The 15,187-nt window shown below is 40.3% G+C and overlaps 3 protein-coding genes across 8 annotated transcripts; 1 reads left to right on the plus strand and 2 right to left on the minus strand.

The window, feature by feature from the left end:
- Positions 1–910: 910 nt before the first annotated feature.
- Positions 911–2,497, minus strand: LOC133726829 (UPF0496 protein At3g19330-like). Its single transcript, XM_062154468.1, has 2 exons — positions 2,221–2,497; positions 911–2,144 (listed from the first exon to the last, which is right to left on the minus strand). Exons 1-2 carry the CDS (start codon positions 2,375–2,377, stop codon positions 1,087–1,089), a joined length of 1,215 nt encoding a protein of 404 aa, XP_062010452.1. The 5' UTR covers positions 2,378–2,497; the 3' UTR covers positions 911–1,086.
- Positions 2,498–2,534: 37 nt separating this feature from the next.
- Positions 2,535–7,149, minus strand: LOC133726831 (proline-rich receptor-like protein kinase PERK15). The gene is made up of 8 exons (XM_062154471.1): positions 6,064–7,149; positions 5,447–5,662; positions 5,150–5,358; positions 4,373–4,499; positions 4,095–4,166; positions 3,697–3,880; positions 3,423–3,555; positions 2,535–3,072 (listed from the first exon to the last, which is right to left on the minus strand). Exons 2-8 carry the CDS (start codon positions 5,592–5,594, stop codon positions 2,809–2,811), a joined length of 1,137 nt encoding a protein of 378 aa, XP_062010455.1. The 5' UTR covers positions 5,595–5,662; positions 6,064–7,149; the 3' UTR covers positions 2,535–2,808.
- A 588-nt stretch (positions 7,150–7,737) lies between these two features.
- Positions 7,738–12,094, plus strand: LOC133726827 (calcium-dependent mitochondrial ATP-magnesium/phosphate carrier protein 2-like). 6 transcript variants are annotated; one of them, XM_062154463.1, is made up of 6 exons: positions 7,738–8,219; positions 9,437–9,577; positions 9,695–10,196; positions 10,488–11,276; positions 11,385–11,475; positions 11,585–12,094. In XM_062154463.1, exons 3-6 carry the CDS (start codon positions 9,803–9,805, stop codon positions 11,775–11,777), a joined length of 1,467 nt encoding a protein of 488 aa, XP_062010447.1. In that variant the 5' UTR covers positions 7,738–8,219; positions 9,437–9,577; positions 9,695–9,802; the 3' UTR covers positions 11,778–12,094. The 6 variants fall into 6 exon arrangements, with proteins under 6 accessions (XP_062010447.1, XP_062010446.1, XP_062010448.1 ...); XM_062154462.1 differs by lacking the exon at positions 7,738–8,219 and having other exon boundaries at positions 8,241–9,577; positions 9,653–10,196; XM_062154464.1 differs by lacking the exon at positions 7,738–8,219 and having other exon boundaries at positions 8,241–9,577; positions 11,385–11,461; positions 11,585–11,760.
- The last annotated feature ends 3,093 nt before the right edge of the window (positions 12,095–15,187 follow it).

Below are 15,187 nucleotides of genomic sequence, written 5' to 3' on the forward strand. Positions count from 1 at the left end.
CACAAAGGAGATGTTGAAATCAGGGGGAGTATCCAGAAGCATACCCACTTGACCATCGTGTACTCTTTTTGTCCTTCGTCCAGGGTTATTTTGTCCCACTGGGTTTTGTTACCTGGCAAGGTTTTTACGAGGCACATCTTTAACATGGTCACCCCACTTAAACTACATCCTGAAGATGTTTTGATTCAACATATATGCTTTTGCTCATCTTTTTCCTTCGACCACGGGTTTTTCCCACTGGGTTTACCGGGCAAGGTTTTGTTGCAGCAACTCTATTGCATCCCTCTCGTAGACATATTACCTACTTATGATGCTGATAAGAAGACTCCACTTATCTCCGAAACTGTGATATTACTACTCCACACTCATGCGTGTTGTGCTCTTTTTCTCCTTCGACCAAGGTTGTTTTTTCCCACAGGGTTTTATTACTTGGCAAGGTTTTTAACGAGGCAACTTCGAAGCGCACAGCCTAGACAATACTATTGACATGAAATATCCAAGGGGGAGTGTTGTAGTATATATGACTCATCATGTTGTATATATGAGTCATAGTATAAATGTCTATATCTTGTATACAATAGGTACTTGAGTGTATAGATAAGGTACTTGAGTGTATAATGTAGGTATAGAGACTTGTGTGTCAAGCTTTATGCCAAAGGGCAACAAGCATGACAATTATCATCATCACAGCCACCATGTGGAGCTGCAGCTGTAAATCAAGTTGATATCAAGCTTGAGTTTATCTTTGAGTTTTCACACTACAAATGTACTCCTATAAATACACTCCTTTGGGAGATGAATAATACACATGAATCTCCATCCTCTCTGAATTATTACTCTCTCTATCTCTGTGTTAATTTTGCTTGTCCTCAAACAATCTAAAGATTGTGGAGACGGGTATCAGTTGCTACGGCTTGACAATTGAATGCATCAAACCTCCTTTGAACTTCACTATTAATACAAAGGAATTAGGAGTAGCATGGCTGGTGTGCCTTTCTAGGCTAATAAGCTAGCTGCAGTAAGTCAGAAACTTGTAGCTAGCTAGCTAGCTACAAGAAAAGAAAAGAAAAACAATATATGGCTCGATCAGCTGGCTGCTGCCTCTGTTTGGAGATTGTAGATCTCTTGGAGAAGCAGCGACCTGGCCCTGTTAACGGTGTTAAAGCAGAGGCATATATGTTGATCAAGTTCGTTGACAAGGTGGAGGAAATTGGGGTGGCTCTTGCGCAGCTGCTTAAGCACCTCCTGAATGGGATGCTTGTCTTGAGCTCCCCTCTCCAATCCCAGCCGAATCAGAAGCTTGTCGCCCTCCACCGCCGTATGTAGGCGCTGCGCCAGCCGGTCAATGGTCGCCAGATCATTGTTCAGCACACACGTCCCCTTGGCCGCAGCATCCACTTGTTTCATATGCGCAACCTCCTTGTTTGTCGTCGCACTCGCTCTGCTGCCGCTGCCGCTGCAGCACAAAGGCCCCGCCACAACAAACGCCGCCAGAGCGTGGGCTGTGATTGCGGCCGCAGAAGCCACTACTCCCACGGCAGTTCCAATGAGGCATATAGTGGACGCAACATTGGCTCGGCGAATGCGGCGAATTTTGGAGCGGGAGGCGCGGAGGCGGCTATCGAGCTGCTGCTTGAGGTCGTTGAAGAGGCGGCGCGTGTCGTCGAAGTTGTGGGAGTCGGGGGCGGGGAAGGGGTTGTCGTGGCGGTCGAATTGTAGGAAGATGTCCAAGGCGTGACTGCACTGAGATTGGTTGAGGCTCGAGTCTGGTTCGAAAACGTCGAGCAGTTGATGGAGAGGGGCGTAAAGGCCACGTGCTCGATAGACGCTGCGGTGGAGGAGCAGACAGAGATGGGTGGCGTCCTCGCTGTGGCGGAAGTAGTCGGAGACGAGAACAGTGAGGGAGTTGGACTCGGCGTGGCGGAGGGCCTCTTCCACGCACTGTCGGTTGGGCTGAAGCACTCGCTCCAATACCAGTTGGTCTTCCTCATCCCCATCCTCATCCCCATCCTCATGTTGTTGGTTGCTGTGGAGGACGTGAATCCTAGACCAAATCTCATTGTAGGAAGTGCTTTGGACGGCGAGGCTGTACTCGTGGGACAAGGGTGACCTACCAGGGCTGCCCTCCGTCGACGTTGATGTTCCTGCAACCAAATGAAATCGATCATACAGAAAGCAAAGCAAAGCAAGTAGCACAAGCGCAGGCTAGTGACGTCGTACCTTGCGATTGGGAAGGTGGGAGAGGATGAGATGGAGACATGGATTTGCAGCAGCTGAAAATTAATGCAAGACTCGCTAGCTCATAATTATAACTATAACGGCTCTGAATTAATTGATATAAAATTAATGGAAATGGCTTCGCAATTAAGGCCACCATAAGCAATAACTCTAACTCGAATTCAGCAACCACTAAGCTGGGTGCCCAAAAATGGAAAAGAAAAAAAAAGGGCAACAACCATACCCAGTTCTGGTGGCAGTGCAGCAGTGGGGTTGAAATACCCAGATATCAGTTCATTTAAAAATGACAGCAAAACTTAACTCAAACCATAATCAACCTTGAATTTAATATCAATAATAGTTTTACGTACAACAAGATACATCTGTGTAGCATAAACAAAACGATCAAAAAAATAATAATGCAGCTGTTCTTTATACACTTCTTCCGAGATGTTACAGAAAATGAAAAAATTCAAATAAAAAGTGATTTTTCTTTTCTTTCTTTTTTCTAAAACAAAAGGAAAGAAAAATAGTATTGCACAAATATCACACTCTTTAATGGTAATTTGGGTGGGATGCACAGAATGGCCTTTATTTTGTTGCTCTGAATAACTGACTTCCTGGGATCACAGTCGAGGTTCCTTCCCCCATGATTGTTGTCAAGCTCATCTCTTTCTCAAGTATCCCCTCTAGTTCCATTACCACATAGCTCATCGCTGGTCGCCTTTCACTCGAAGCTTCTACACATCTTATTATCAACTGTATCAACTTTTCCATAGCTTCAGCTGTGAAGCTATTCCCCAATCTCTCATCGATCATGCTGGAAATATTGCCATCATCTTGGATATTTTGCACCTTTATCAAGAGGAGCACAAAAGAAAACTAGTTTAAGATCTTTTAAACGCCTCACAAATCATGAAATCAAAACGATGTAGCCATTTTGATAATTTTCTGGTAATCTAGCTATTCTATAATATATCAAGCAAGATACAATCTCCATTACAAAACATAACAGTACATGTCATGTTCTAAGGTTGAAGCATATAAATTTTAAGTAGACACAAAACATTTATAGCAGCTACTAACCCAGACACAAAACACCAACCATGTAAAGAAGAGAGAGGCCAATGAAAGCAAATAAGTGTTTAAGATATGAGGCATATCAACACTGCACTATCATTTTGTGAAGACAAGCACATACATACCCATTCCAAAATGTTCTGATTCGAGTCAGAAGATGTCAATTTTGCTGCTTCTCTGCCACTTACCAACTCCATAAGGAAGACCCCAAAGCTATATACATCACTTTTTTCAGAAAATTGTCTAAATTCTCTTACCCTGCAAAATTGAATGTAAATCTGGCTTAAATCTAACTATCCTTAGCAATCTCTCAACAATTACATAAAACATATCAAATTACACGAGTAAGTAATACCCCTGCCCCTCAAAAAGCAGGAAGAAGAAAAGGGAGAGTAATACTCTGGAGAAAGGAATATCTCATCAGTAATCACTTGAGAAGATGGGCCTGCCATATCTTTTCCCAAGAAATTGCGAATTCCTGCATCTGCAACCTTAGCAATGAAATTTTCATCTACAAGAACATTGGCTGTTTTAAAGTCCTTATGCACCAGACGAGGACTCAAAGAGTGAAGGTAAGCCAAGCCTGCAAACAGAAAAGATGAATGAGTCCCCATAAATACGAGAAGTTTGCTTCATGGCTTCTACGATGATAAGTAGGAAGTTTAGAACAATTGAAAGTCTTAGGAATATTACAAAAGAACTTCGGGGGACCAATACTGATGTTCTAATGTATCTAAAGAGAAGAAAACCTGATACCAGGAAAGCCACAAATGCTCACTGATTTTGCAGAGGATCACCTTTAGCTGCCCCTAGAGCTATTGATAGTCGATTCTTGAATTCTAGCTTTTCACGAACATGCTGACCAGTGCCTGCAAAGGAAATATAGTGAATTATCATATGCTCAAATTAAAGTGTTACAGATGGAGAAATTGCATAAATTATGAGGTAGGATTTCAACCAATTGCAGCACTGCATGCATATCATAAAAGCAAAGAATGCTTATTCAAAGTACAGATAGATCACCAGCATATTTTGTGCTCCTGAAATAAAAAATGATGAAAGGATAGAGAGTTACCATATAAGTGACTCGAAACACTTCCACTATGAATATACTCATACACAAGAAACTGCAGATTATTTTCCTGGCAGTAGCCCAACAGAGTAACAATATTCCGATGCTGAATAGCTGAGAGATAGTTTACCTGATATGACAATGCTAAGTTTAAAAACAGAAACACGAACTCAAAGGAGAAAGGATGAAAGAAAGATCCTCATTCACCAATCCATCAAATCCATGAGTTAAGACATGTTTGTGAGGAAAGAAAGTGAAAACACAAGCTCCCAAAGAAACTTGTTCAGAATATACCACCACAACTTGTACAAAAAGTAAAACTTTTTGTTGGTCAACCCGAAAGCTTTTGGGATAGTTGGAGAAGAGATTTTTTGAATGGACATAGCTAAAACAGTTGTCAATGGCATCTGATTCATAACAAGGAAAAAGAGTGTAGAGGACCTAGGAAGATTCTTCAGCAAATGGTTAATCAGCATTCTAACCATACAAGTGGCATAACTAATACACTGGAAGCAAATTCCATACCTACTGCAAGCATTGATTATGAGAAGTATTCATAGTCATTCCTTCAAACATGTATGAAGCCAATAACAAACTACCTATCAGACTTCAAAACATATTCATAAATCATAATGCTGCAAAGAATCAACGAGCTCTGAAAAAAATAATTGCTTCATGAAAAAGACCACATAAATTCACACTTACAACTTTCTTTTGAGTTGATTGTTTTCTTTTTTTTTTCCTTTAGGAATGAAAAACTGTAGGAAAAGTGACTATTACCTCATTAATAAACTCCTGACTAGGTAATCCAGATCGCTTTTTGATGGCTACAAGCATCCCGTCATGAAGAAAACCCATATACACCTCCCCAAATTTTCCTACCCCAATCAAATTTGTATCACTAAAATTTTTTGTGGCCAGAGACAATTCTTCCATCTGAAAACGCCTTGTTTCTCGTATTGACAACTCAACCCCACCATGTCTTCCCACTGCAAGTTATTACAAGAGATACTTAAGCTATTGCTTTTTACAAAAAAAATTGTTTTCACTAAGAAACATATATGATGCAAGAGTTACCTTGAACAGATGGATCAGAAGAACCTGTCTCAGAAGTTCTCGAAACACTCCTATTGCGAAGACAGAACCCGATAAGTATGATAATTATCCCCACCAATGCCACGGCTCCTGCAGCAGCTCCAAGTATTGCTGCAAGAGACGCTGACATTTGGGTATGGGAACGGCTTCAACTATGGGGGGTAGTATTTTTGTAAAAGGAATTATCAGACATTGAACCTGGACGCCAAAAGAAGAAGATCATGATTTAGCCAGGGGAAGGTATGCACAGAGAACAAGTGACAATCTTTATATCCATTAGATATCTTCTCGCCTTTTCTTTTTCTGTTTGTAATATTAGCCAAATGTCTTTAAAAATTCTTTTGAGTGGAATTAGACCAGGCGAAATCAGTGTTTCAGAATAAGGTAATTAACTAATTACACCTGAAAGTTCTTCTAAGCGCTGACTACTCTAGTGAGTGGAGGTCAGAAGAAGGCATGCAGTGATATTATTGAAATCACACTGATCATAAATAGAATTGCAATACTCAGGCAACATGTATTGGATTGAGTGCACAACACAACATTCATTTCCAATATGTATATGGTTGTGATAGCAATAGCATCTGAAAAATTCAAACCTGTACTGCCAGAGAAGTAACCCAGCCAGATGCCTAAAAACTGGAGCTTCATTTGCCAATGACAACAGGAATGAGCCTCGCAAAACAATTGTCAACCAAATGAAAAGTCACCCACATTCCCAAACGGAAGGGTGAGCTGAATACAAACAAGTGTTTGTGGTAAAAAGAGGAGCAAGCAAATCAGAGATGGTCAGCAAGAAAAGAAGAGACACCCAAATCCAAACAACAGGGAATTAAGAGGTAAAGTGATGTCCGCATCAAATCAAAAGCAGAGAAATCCAGGTATTTGATCAAAGTGGAGACTTGCAGTTGCTATAATTATATATATATGCAGGTCGGTCGAAATGAATATGAATATGTAGGCAAAAATGAAGCCGGGAAGCATCAATCTTTGATTATATTAAAAGGGGAAATGCAGTGATGTGTATCATATATCGTTGGATACAGACAATGCCGACAGAAAGTGACCTTGCGCCGACAACACTCCCCTCTTCGGCTCTACCAAACCACCCAATTCAACTTCATCAATGTAAACATATATGACCAGTAGAGTAGACCCACTACTAAACTAAATTAAATACAAACTAAAGCCCTTTCATATTCTTCTGATAACTCAGAGAGAAAAACCCATGCAAGGAAAATAGCATATATATGAACACAAAAAGAGGAAGAGTGTGTGTGAGGTTTGTCTGTCAATCCTTTCAATCTTGTTAAAGAAAGAAGAAGAAGATTAATTTAGGAATTTTTTGTGTGGGCTGTAAAGCAGAATAATAGTTGTCTGTCTGGCTGGTACTGCAAGTTGAGAATTTGAGAGAGGGTTTTATAATTCTATTTCTATTTCTATTTGGCTGTTGTGTACAGGCATCTTGGCTGCAAGTCTGTAATTAACAGGTTTGCACATTACAGTACTATTAGTTCTAGTCTTCTACTAATTGTAATACTAATAGAGTAATAGTAGAACAAAAACAAAGCCAGCCACAGAGCACCAATACTAGATGGACAGAAACCTGTGTTTTTTATCTTGATCCGAAATTTACATTCTTTAAGCAAATGAAAACTTTTTAAACAAAAAAAAAGAATACACACAATCATATAATGTACTACAGGTATACGGTTTTATTTATATAAAGCAGAGTACGTAGTGAACAAAGCGAATAATAGAGAGAGCTCTGATTCAAAGCAGCTGGGGCTTGTGATTGTGTTTGTGGGGTTGGTATGCGCGGGCAGCCAGCTATGAGCTATGTTGACATTGCTTCTAATCAGGATCACTAGTGACATAACTACCATTACATTACCCTTCGATCTTAATAAATAATACACACGATTCCAAACCAAAAGCAAAGTAACCTCTCTATGCCTCTCCCTTTCTACTTTATTTTATTTCTTATCTTCACGTAAGCTCTTCGGATTCTCATTCCTCTATCATATCATTAGGATGATGATTACTCTTGTTATTAGTTTATAAAAATGGAATGGAATGATTGTTGTGTGAAAGGGAGTGCAATTCGTAGGTTTGGGCTTTTGACCCTTCTGGGTCTGGTTCCTTGTCTTTCAAATTGCTGGGCTCAGAACGTTGGGCTTTACATACAATAGTTGCATTTTGTGAAAAGGGGAACTTGGACTTTGACTTGATTTGGCATATTTCAAAGGCACGTGGAGGAAACAGAAGAAGAGGCTAGGGAGTGACTGTGAGGAGGTAGAGGAGAAGGACAAGAAGAAGAGGCCCTGACATTTTCTTCTGCTGTCAGGGAGTGAGGAGGTAGTGGATCATGCTCCATTCCAAATGCTTTTTCTGTCATGGATTATGTTAAAGGTGATCAGACATTTGTGAAGATAACAGCCCGAAAGTTATGCAACTTCTACGTACTCATCAGTTTGACTAGAGTAGAATTTCTGAATTATTGTTGACACTCTGGATGGCTGGATGGTTTGGACTTTGGAGATATATCAAGTCTGCTTCCATCCATGACCACTAAAGCAGTATTTTCTTCACTATCATACGGCCGTAGGACGACAAATTTTTCAAATTTACAGGCTGTGTTTAGGGATCATCTCCATGACCCAGCTGGGCAAGAATTTATTGAATCCTATCATGCATAAAACACCCCAAGTACTTTCTGAGGAAGAATTATTCTGCTGCTGGAGATGTTCCTAATGTAGGTATTCTTGTATGTTTATGATTTATCTATGTTTTTTAGCATAACATTAATTAACATCATCTCTGTGATTTTGTAATTTTTGATGACTGCTACTGATTTGTTTCCAACTTTCCATCAATTATTGGACGAAAAGATGGCATCCATTGAACTTTATGTTTTCATATATTTGGCTGGTTTGGTCGGTTTGCTTTCCCTCCTTCTGGGTACCTCTCTATCAAAGTCTCTTTTTTGTTGCAAGTATGATCATCGATCGATACATTTTTTGTTTTTCTTCATCCGTCATCATATGTCCTGACTTCATTTCAATTGTATTCATCTTAATTGGTGTTTCCCCGGCCCTCACTTGATTCTATTTCAATTCCAAAGAAAAAAGTATAATTCCCATTGTGAAGGCTTAATTAATTGATCGGAGCTCCCTCGAATTCTGGTTTCCATTCATCACCACAGAATGATGCTCAGCGCGCCTTTGAGTGGAGTGCTTTTCAAGCTTTCAGAGGCCTCAAAAATCTTTTGGGGTCATCACAAGTTAGTGTTGTAACAGGACCAATCATGGATCGAGGCACTTGAGCAAGCAGCTTTGCCTATTCAGAATCTGCTAGTCACTGCTCTTCTTGAGTCAATGGATCTGCTTGAGCATGATGTCTATTCCAAATTAAGGACAGTGAGATAGAAAGGTTTCATACCATATATTTCCCGCATCCATGCTGATAAAGTGGAGGCTTTTGCAACCTCTGATCATCGCCTACGTACAATCACTTCGTATCCCGAGTCAATTAAGGAAATGCTTCCTCAGTAGGAGACTTGTCTAAGGACGTGATTGAGTCTAAGATCGAAAAGGTTGCAAGCTGCAGCTGAGAAAGCAGAAGCAACAATGCCATCAAAGAGAGGTAGCTCCAAGTCCTACAGTGGTGTAGGGATTATCCATGTCGTTTGCGCTGCTTGGCAACAGAGTGTAAATCACGAAATTTTGTTGGTCTTGGGCCCTTAGTCATAGTCAGTTGGAAGTTGGGCCTTTGTCACAGTAAAGTGTGAATTGGATTGTTCCATCAAGAATCCTCGAATCTTTAACGATGAACGCAAACTCACGCTTCAATGGACACCAAGCAAATTAAAGAATCTTTTCTGGTTAACTGCAATCACACACATATATTTCTAATCTCATTTTTCGTTACAACCACTTTTTTTTTTTTTTTTTCTTTTTTTTTTTTTGATAGGGCAAGTAGAATTTCAGAGTAGACAAAGCAAAATCGTATCGGAGAGTGTGATGGTGATGGTGATGGTGATGGCAGCTTCTTCTTTCCTGATATCGCTGGCTATCAGTGGCCATCTCAAAGTGAAGACAGAAGAGCAATGAGGTATGGTCTACTTGCTAAATATTCTCAGTCGCGTTACTGTTCCAATTTTGATGCATATTAATTTTGGTTTTTCAGCTCCACCATAACCAAATTGCCCTCTCCTTATCTTAATTCTAGGAATCATATACGTTGGGTGATTAGGTTTTCGCTATAGAGAGATAGATTGATTGAACAAGGACGGACTAGGATAGCAGGAGTGTAGGCGATAGTATACGTGTACTGGCAATGGAGGCAAAACCAAGCAAGGAAAAGCCATCAAATCCGGTAGACAAAGTGACGATGGATCATGTGCTTTTGGCACTCGGAGAGACCAAGGAACAGAGGGAGCTCAGAATTCGTAATCTGTTCAACTTGTTTGACACTGCAAATGCTGGGTATTTGGACTATGCCCTGATTGAGGCAGGCCTCTCTGCCCTCAAGATACCCCCTGAGTACAAGTTTGCCAAGGATCTGTTAAATGTGTGTGATGCAAATCGAGATGGTCGTGTGGATTACCAAGATTTTAAGCATTACATGGACGATAAAGAGCTCGAACTCTATGCCATCTTTCAGGCAATAGATGTGAAACACAATGGTTGCATCCTGCCTGAAGAGCTATGGGATGCACTTGTAAGAGCAGGTATATCCATCCCTCCACCCATCTACACATACTAGTGATATCTGTACTGCTCCATCTTTACAGTGTTTATCATTTTTACTATACATCTTCCTCGATCGTTTTCTTTCATTCATTCACATGTATTTCTCTAATAGAAATTTTATATCTTGTTGTTGGATATTCAAAGATATCATGATGAGATTTTGTTTGTTATTTATCTGTTCTGTCCTTTGAATTACAGCTAAAGAGACTTTCATTTGGTGTTTTGTTTTGTACTTCGTTCTATAAGCCACACCAGTCCCTCTGTTGCAGGGATTGAAATTGATGATGAGGAACTTGCTCTCTTTGTTGAGCGTGTCGACAAGGATAATAATGGTGTTATAACATTTGAAGAATGGAGAGATTTTCTTCTGCTTTACCCTCAGGAGGCAACCATCGAGAATATTTATCATTATTTGGAAAGGGTATGCCTTGTTGATATTGGGGAGCAGACTGTTACTCCAGAAGTCATGAGTAAACATATCCATGCAAGTAGATATTTGATTGCCGGTGCAGTAGCAGGAGCAACATCGCGTACAGCTACCGCTCCTCTTGATCGCTTGAAGGTTGTTTTGCAAGTACAGACACAACAAGCTCGTATTATGCCTGCAGTAAGGGATATATGGAGACAAGGGGGCATGCTGGGCTTTTTTCGTGGCAATGGTTTAAATGTCTTCAAGGTGGCTCCTGAAAGTGCCATCAGGTTCTATACTTATGAAATGCTGAAAAGTTATATTCTCCATGCTAATGGTGAAGAAGATAAGGCTAATATTGGGATGACAATTCGCCTTGTTTCCGGTGGTTTAGCAGGTGCTGTGGCACAAGCTGCTATTTATCCCATGGATCTTGTTAAAACACGAATACAAACTTATGCTGGCGAAGGTGGAAGAACTCCTAGTCTTGGATCTCTGTCTAAAGAAATATGGGTTCAGGAGGGACCCCGGGCATTTTATAGAGGCCTTGTTCCATCTCTACTTGGGATTATCCCTTATGCTGGCATCGATCTTGCTGCTTATGATACCTTGAAAGACATGTCCAAGAAATATATTCTGCATGACAGCGGTGAGGATTTCATTCGTATATTAGCATCATTACTTTAATTTGTTCTAGTATTCTGGTGTTTTGGACCAATTCTGCCATAATATGTTACATGCCATAATGTCTTTGTAGAACCTGGTCCTCTTGTGCAATTGGGATGTGGGACGGTATCAGGTGCTCTCAGTGCTTCATGTGTTTACCCATTGCAGGTTGTCAGGACAAGGTGCATTGTGGAAATAACGATAGCTTGCTTGCAATATATCGCTTCTTCTGTTATTTACTTCATGCGTGGTATTATCTTTCAACTGACTAATTCTGCTACTTGATTTTAGAATGCAAGCTCAGCGCTTGAACAAAGACTCTGCTTATGAGGGAATGGCTGATGTGTTCAGGAGAACCTTGCAACGTGAAGGGTTTAGGGGATTATACAAGGGAATATTTCCCAATCTCCTTAAAGTAGTTCCGTCTGCAAGTATAACTTATATGGTTTATGAGTCTATGAAGAAGAGTCTGGACCTTGGATAGAGTTGACACAGTTCGCAATGTCATCTTGATGAAGATGTTGATGAGGAATAAGGTAATTCCTACTGATCTAACAAATTTTTATTCCTGACACAAATCACAGTGCTAGGCATAGCATTAGATTTCTTGAAAAGGCTTTATAAGCCTGTCCCTATATTTGGGTTGTCCCAAAAACCTATATTAAGCTTTGTGTTCAATGGGAAACCATTGTATTGCAACTCCCAAATGTCTGTAACTTGAGCAACCATTTGGTCATATATGATGTGAATACTTTTGACCCATTTTCATGATTTTATCAATAATAGGGTGGAGTTCTATAAGCGAGTACTTTGGGCCAATTTCATGATTTTAAAATTGGTTTCACCAATCCACCGGATACTTGCTAATAAACTCAGAAAGTTGAATACTTGAGCAGCAGCCCGGGGATTTTTTTTTTTTAATTTTTATTTATTATTATTATTTTTTAAGGAAGTTCATTGAATCAATTCACGATTACAATCGTTTCGAATGACATCCTTTGTAAACTCGGGACCTATGACAAATCCTAGAGTTAAGATAGAACAAACTAGAAGGTGTACTCCACCAACAAGTTGTTCTTGTACAATAAAACATTGCTCTGAAACACTTCTATAAAAACAAGCAATAACTGAAGGTAATTCTTCAGCTTCCTTTACTGCCAACAATAGAATCATTGTCACGACTTTGAGATTTGTAGATAAAACTATTAAAATCTGCAATTTGAGCATGCAAGAAATCAGTAGACCAATCAACTCTAGACTTGTCCCAGCCTACAATACACTGCTCGCCAAGGCACGCAATTGTGGTACTCACAATGTGATTACACCGAAACTCTTTATAAAATGTAGAAAGAATCAATCTACCCGAAAGTAAAAATAGCATACCCAAAAGACCAACAGAAGTAAAATTGAGCTAAATATCAAGCAAAACACCTCGTAGGTCCCAAATTCAAATCATTGGAGAAATCAAGCCCAATTGGGCTATACTTTGTGTTTGAACCCAAAATGAGCATTTTGGCCTGACAAGGCGTGTCTTTGAGAAATTGAGCCAATGTCAATGGCTCAAGTTATATATTGTCGACAAGTTCGAAATAAATTATTAAGAGGCTAAATAAAGCCTACCTGCAGCATTATGGAAGATTATGCGAGCTGCAAGAAAAGGAAATGATGGAAGCATGGAAATGAAAAGTCAACTTTAGCACATTTTCCTACTTCGGCTAGGAGAAACCAAGCTAAACAAGAAAGGAAGGGCGGCAGGCTAACCAAACGAAATCCAAATGAGCTAAAACTTTCCAGATTCATTCTAGACATCCCAATGATCATTTCTTATGAATAGTGCAAGAGCTAGTTTGGAGTGAAAAACCTTCAAACAATCAGTCCAATTTTCTGAAAGACAAAACTGGAAAACTGGACCTGTAAGGAGTCCAACAGTATTTCCGGCCCAACCACATGGAAGTAAGCTTTGAAATTTTACCAGAATGATCTACACTCATGGTGGATCATTTGATATGAAGAAGTCGAAGGCCTATTCTGAATTCTTGGTGGAGATATAATTGAAGGAATAAAGGAGCAGAAAGTGACTCAAAACCACTCCAAAACTCATCATTTTCAATTCCATTAGTGCTTAAGTGCCTAACCCACCTTAATTCCATTTAGTGCCCCATAATTCCATTAAGTGCTTAATAGGAAAACCTATCATGATTTCATTAGTGCTTAAATGGAAAACCCATCATGATTTGTTTAAGGCCAACCACTATAGCTTGGTAGCCTATATATAGAGGCTACAACAAGTAACACAGAGACACACAATTCATCAATTAATCTCTACGATTATCCAAGCCTCCCCGGAGCAACCAACTCTCTCTCTCTTACCGGTGACCACACTCCAGTCCCAGTCTCCTCCGGAGCCGACTGTCAGTACCACCAAACCCTATGTCAACGTGCTTCGGTCCTAGTCTCCTCAGGAGCCGACTGTAGTACCGCGACCACAACGGTTACGGAACTAGCCAAGCAAGGGTAACGCCCTCGCAAACCAGCCAAGCTAAAGTCACGTACACTTTAGCGAGTTCTCCCCACTTCTCGGTGATTTTCGCTCTGCTCGATCTACAACGTCGAGTATCGATTTTGTGATTTCGAAGAAGCTAAGCAAAAGTCCTCACCACGAGACACAAAGAATCCCGCGACGAGGATGGTGCTCTCCTCGTCCACAATCGCTCGAAAGAAGTCAGGTCAAGAAACACCCCCGACGACCGCACCCGAACGGTGCTGGCAAGCCCGCGCAGAAAAGAAACTGTTGACCAGCTGCAACAAAACTGGAGCCAAACACTTTGGGCCCAAAAACAGCCCATCCACAAGGCCCAATCTTCTGATCTGGACACCCAGAAGCTGGGCACGCGGGTATGGCTGACCGCCACCAACCGAGGCCACATCTGCACCTTCGGCGTCATCAAAGCCGCCGCCATAAAAAAACGTCATCTGCAGCCGCTTACGCCTGACTCACCACCGACCTCCCCAAACCACCAATCAGCCTTGGATTATGAGACTTAAGGCACTCTAATCAACATTCCCCTACAATCCGAGATCGGAAAATCAAGGACGACACTCAGACCAAACCCCACCTAGCCTAAACCGGCGACTGATAGAAGACCTCATGATTCCTAGATTCCTACAATATATGCCACATAAATTAGAGATCTGAGTATTTCATGTCAAAGTAAGCATCTTATACCTAATTAAGTAGTTTATTGTATCACATAATTTAATCTAGTTCTCGGATTGCATGTGTTGTTTTTCGATCACTTATAACTTTTTAAACAACAACTTTTGTGATAAACTCATTCGAATACATTTGAGTATTTGTTTAAATCTGAGCTTGGCGATTAAGTTGGCTGGTGGTTTGGCGTGTGTGGCATCTTTCTAATCTCTCACCTGCAAGGAAATTGTGGACACTAAAAAAGGGAGATAGGATTATACATTTCTAATTGATATTAACTTTGAAGATTAGCTTTATTTCCATAGATAATCGATGCTTTTGACTAACTTGCACTTAAAATTAGCTATAGCTAGCAAGCTACTGCGAGTGAAGCTTCGTCTATCATTTTCTGATGCCACCTTTTATCTAGATAGCTTTTGCCTTTGTACCAATTCTCTTCTTCTTCTTCTTCCACTAATTTAGCAATTAATGATAACGTTGCATATGTCATGCACCCTTGCGAATTCTATGTTCAGATCATGCATGCATGCGTTGTCAGGCATGATCGATCCTACTGAGTGCGTCTGCTTAGCATGGAATTAAATTGCTTTCTGTAAAGCTAGCTAGGTTTCCCTTTTCAAATCTTTCCACGTAAAAATAAATATACAAAGTCTTGGTCGAGAAGAAAAACAGGAATTTCATTT

This window comes from Rosa rugosa, chromosome 1 (genome assembly GCF_958449725.1).
Source record: "Rosa rugosa chromosome 1, drRosRugo1.1, whole genome shotgun sequence".
NCBI classification, from domain to species: Eukaryota; Viridiplantae; Streptophyta; class Magnoliopsida; order Rosales; family Rosaceae; genus Rosa; species Rosa rugosa.

Coding starts and splice junctions, on each gene's coding strand:
- LOC133726829 (XM_062154468.1), bottom strand. CDS start 2,377: ATGGTGGCCTTAATTGCGAAGCCATTTCCATTAATTTTATATCAATTA. Junction 2,145..2,220: donor CCCACCTTCCCAATCGCAAG/GTACGACGTCAC, acceptor ATTTGGTTGCAG/GAACATCAACGTCGACGGAG.
- LOC133726831 (XM_062154471.1), bottom strand. CDS start 5,594: ATGTCAGCGTCTCTTGCAGCAATACTTGGAGCTGCTGCAGGAGCCGTG. Junction 5,359..5,446: donor TTCTGATCCATCTGTTCAAG/GTAACTCTTGCA, acceptor AATAACTTGCAG/TGGGAAGACATGGTGGGGTT. Junction 4,500..5,149: donor GTCAGGAGTTTATTAATGAG/GTAATAGTCACT, acceptor TTGTCATATCAG/GTAAACTATCTCTCAGCTAT.
- LOC133726827 (XM_062154463.1), top strand. CDS start 9,803: ATGGAGGCAAAACCAAGCAAGGAAAAGCCATCAAATCCGGTAGACAAA. Junction 10,197..10,487: donor GGATGCACTTGTAAGAGCAG/GTATATCCATCC, acceptor CCTCTGTTGCAG/GGATTGAAATTGATGATGAG. Junction 11,476..11,584: donor TTGCAGGTTGTCAGGACAAG/GTGCATTGTGGA, acceptor ACTTGATTTTAG/AATGCAAGCTCAGCGCTTGA.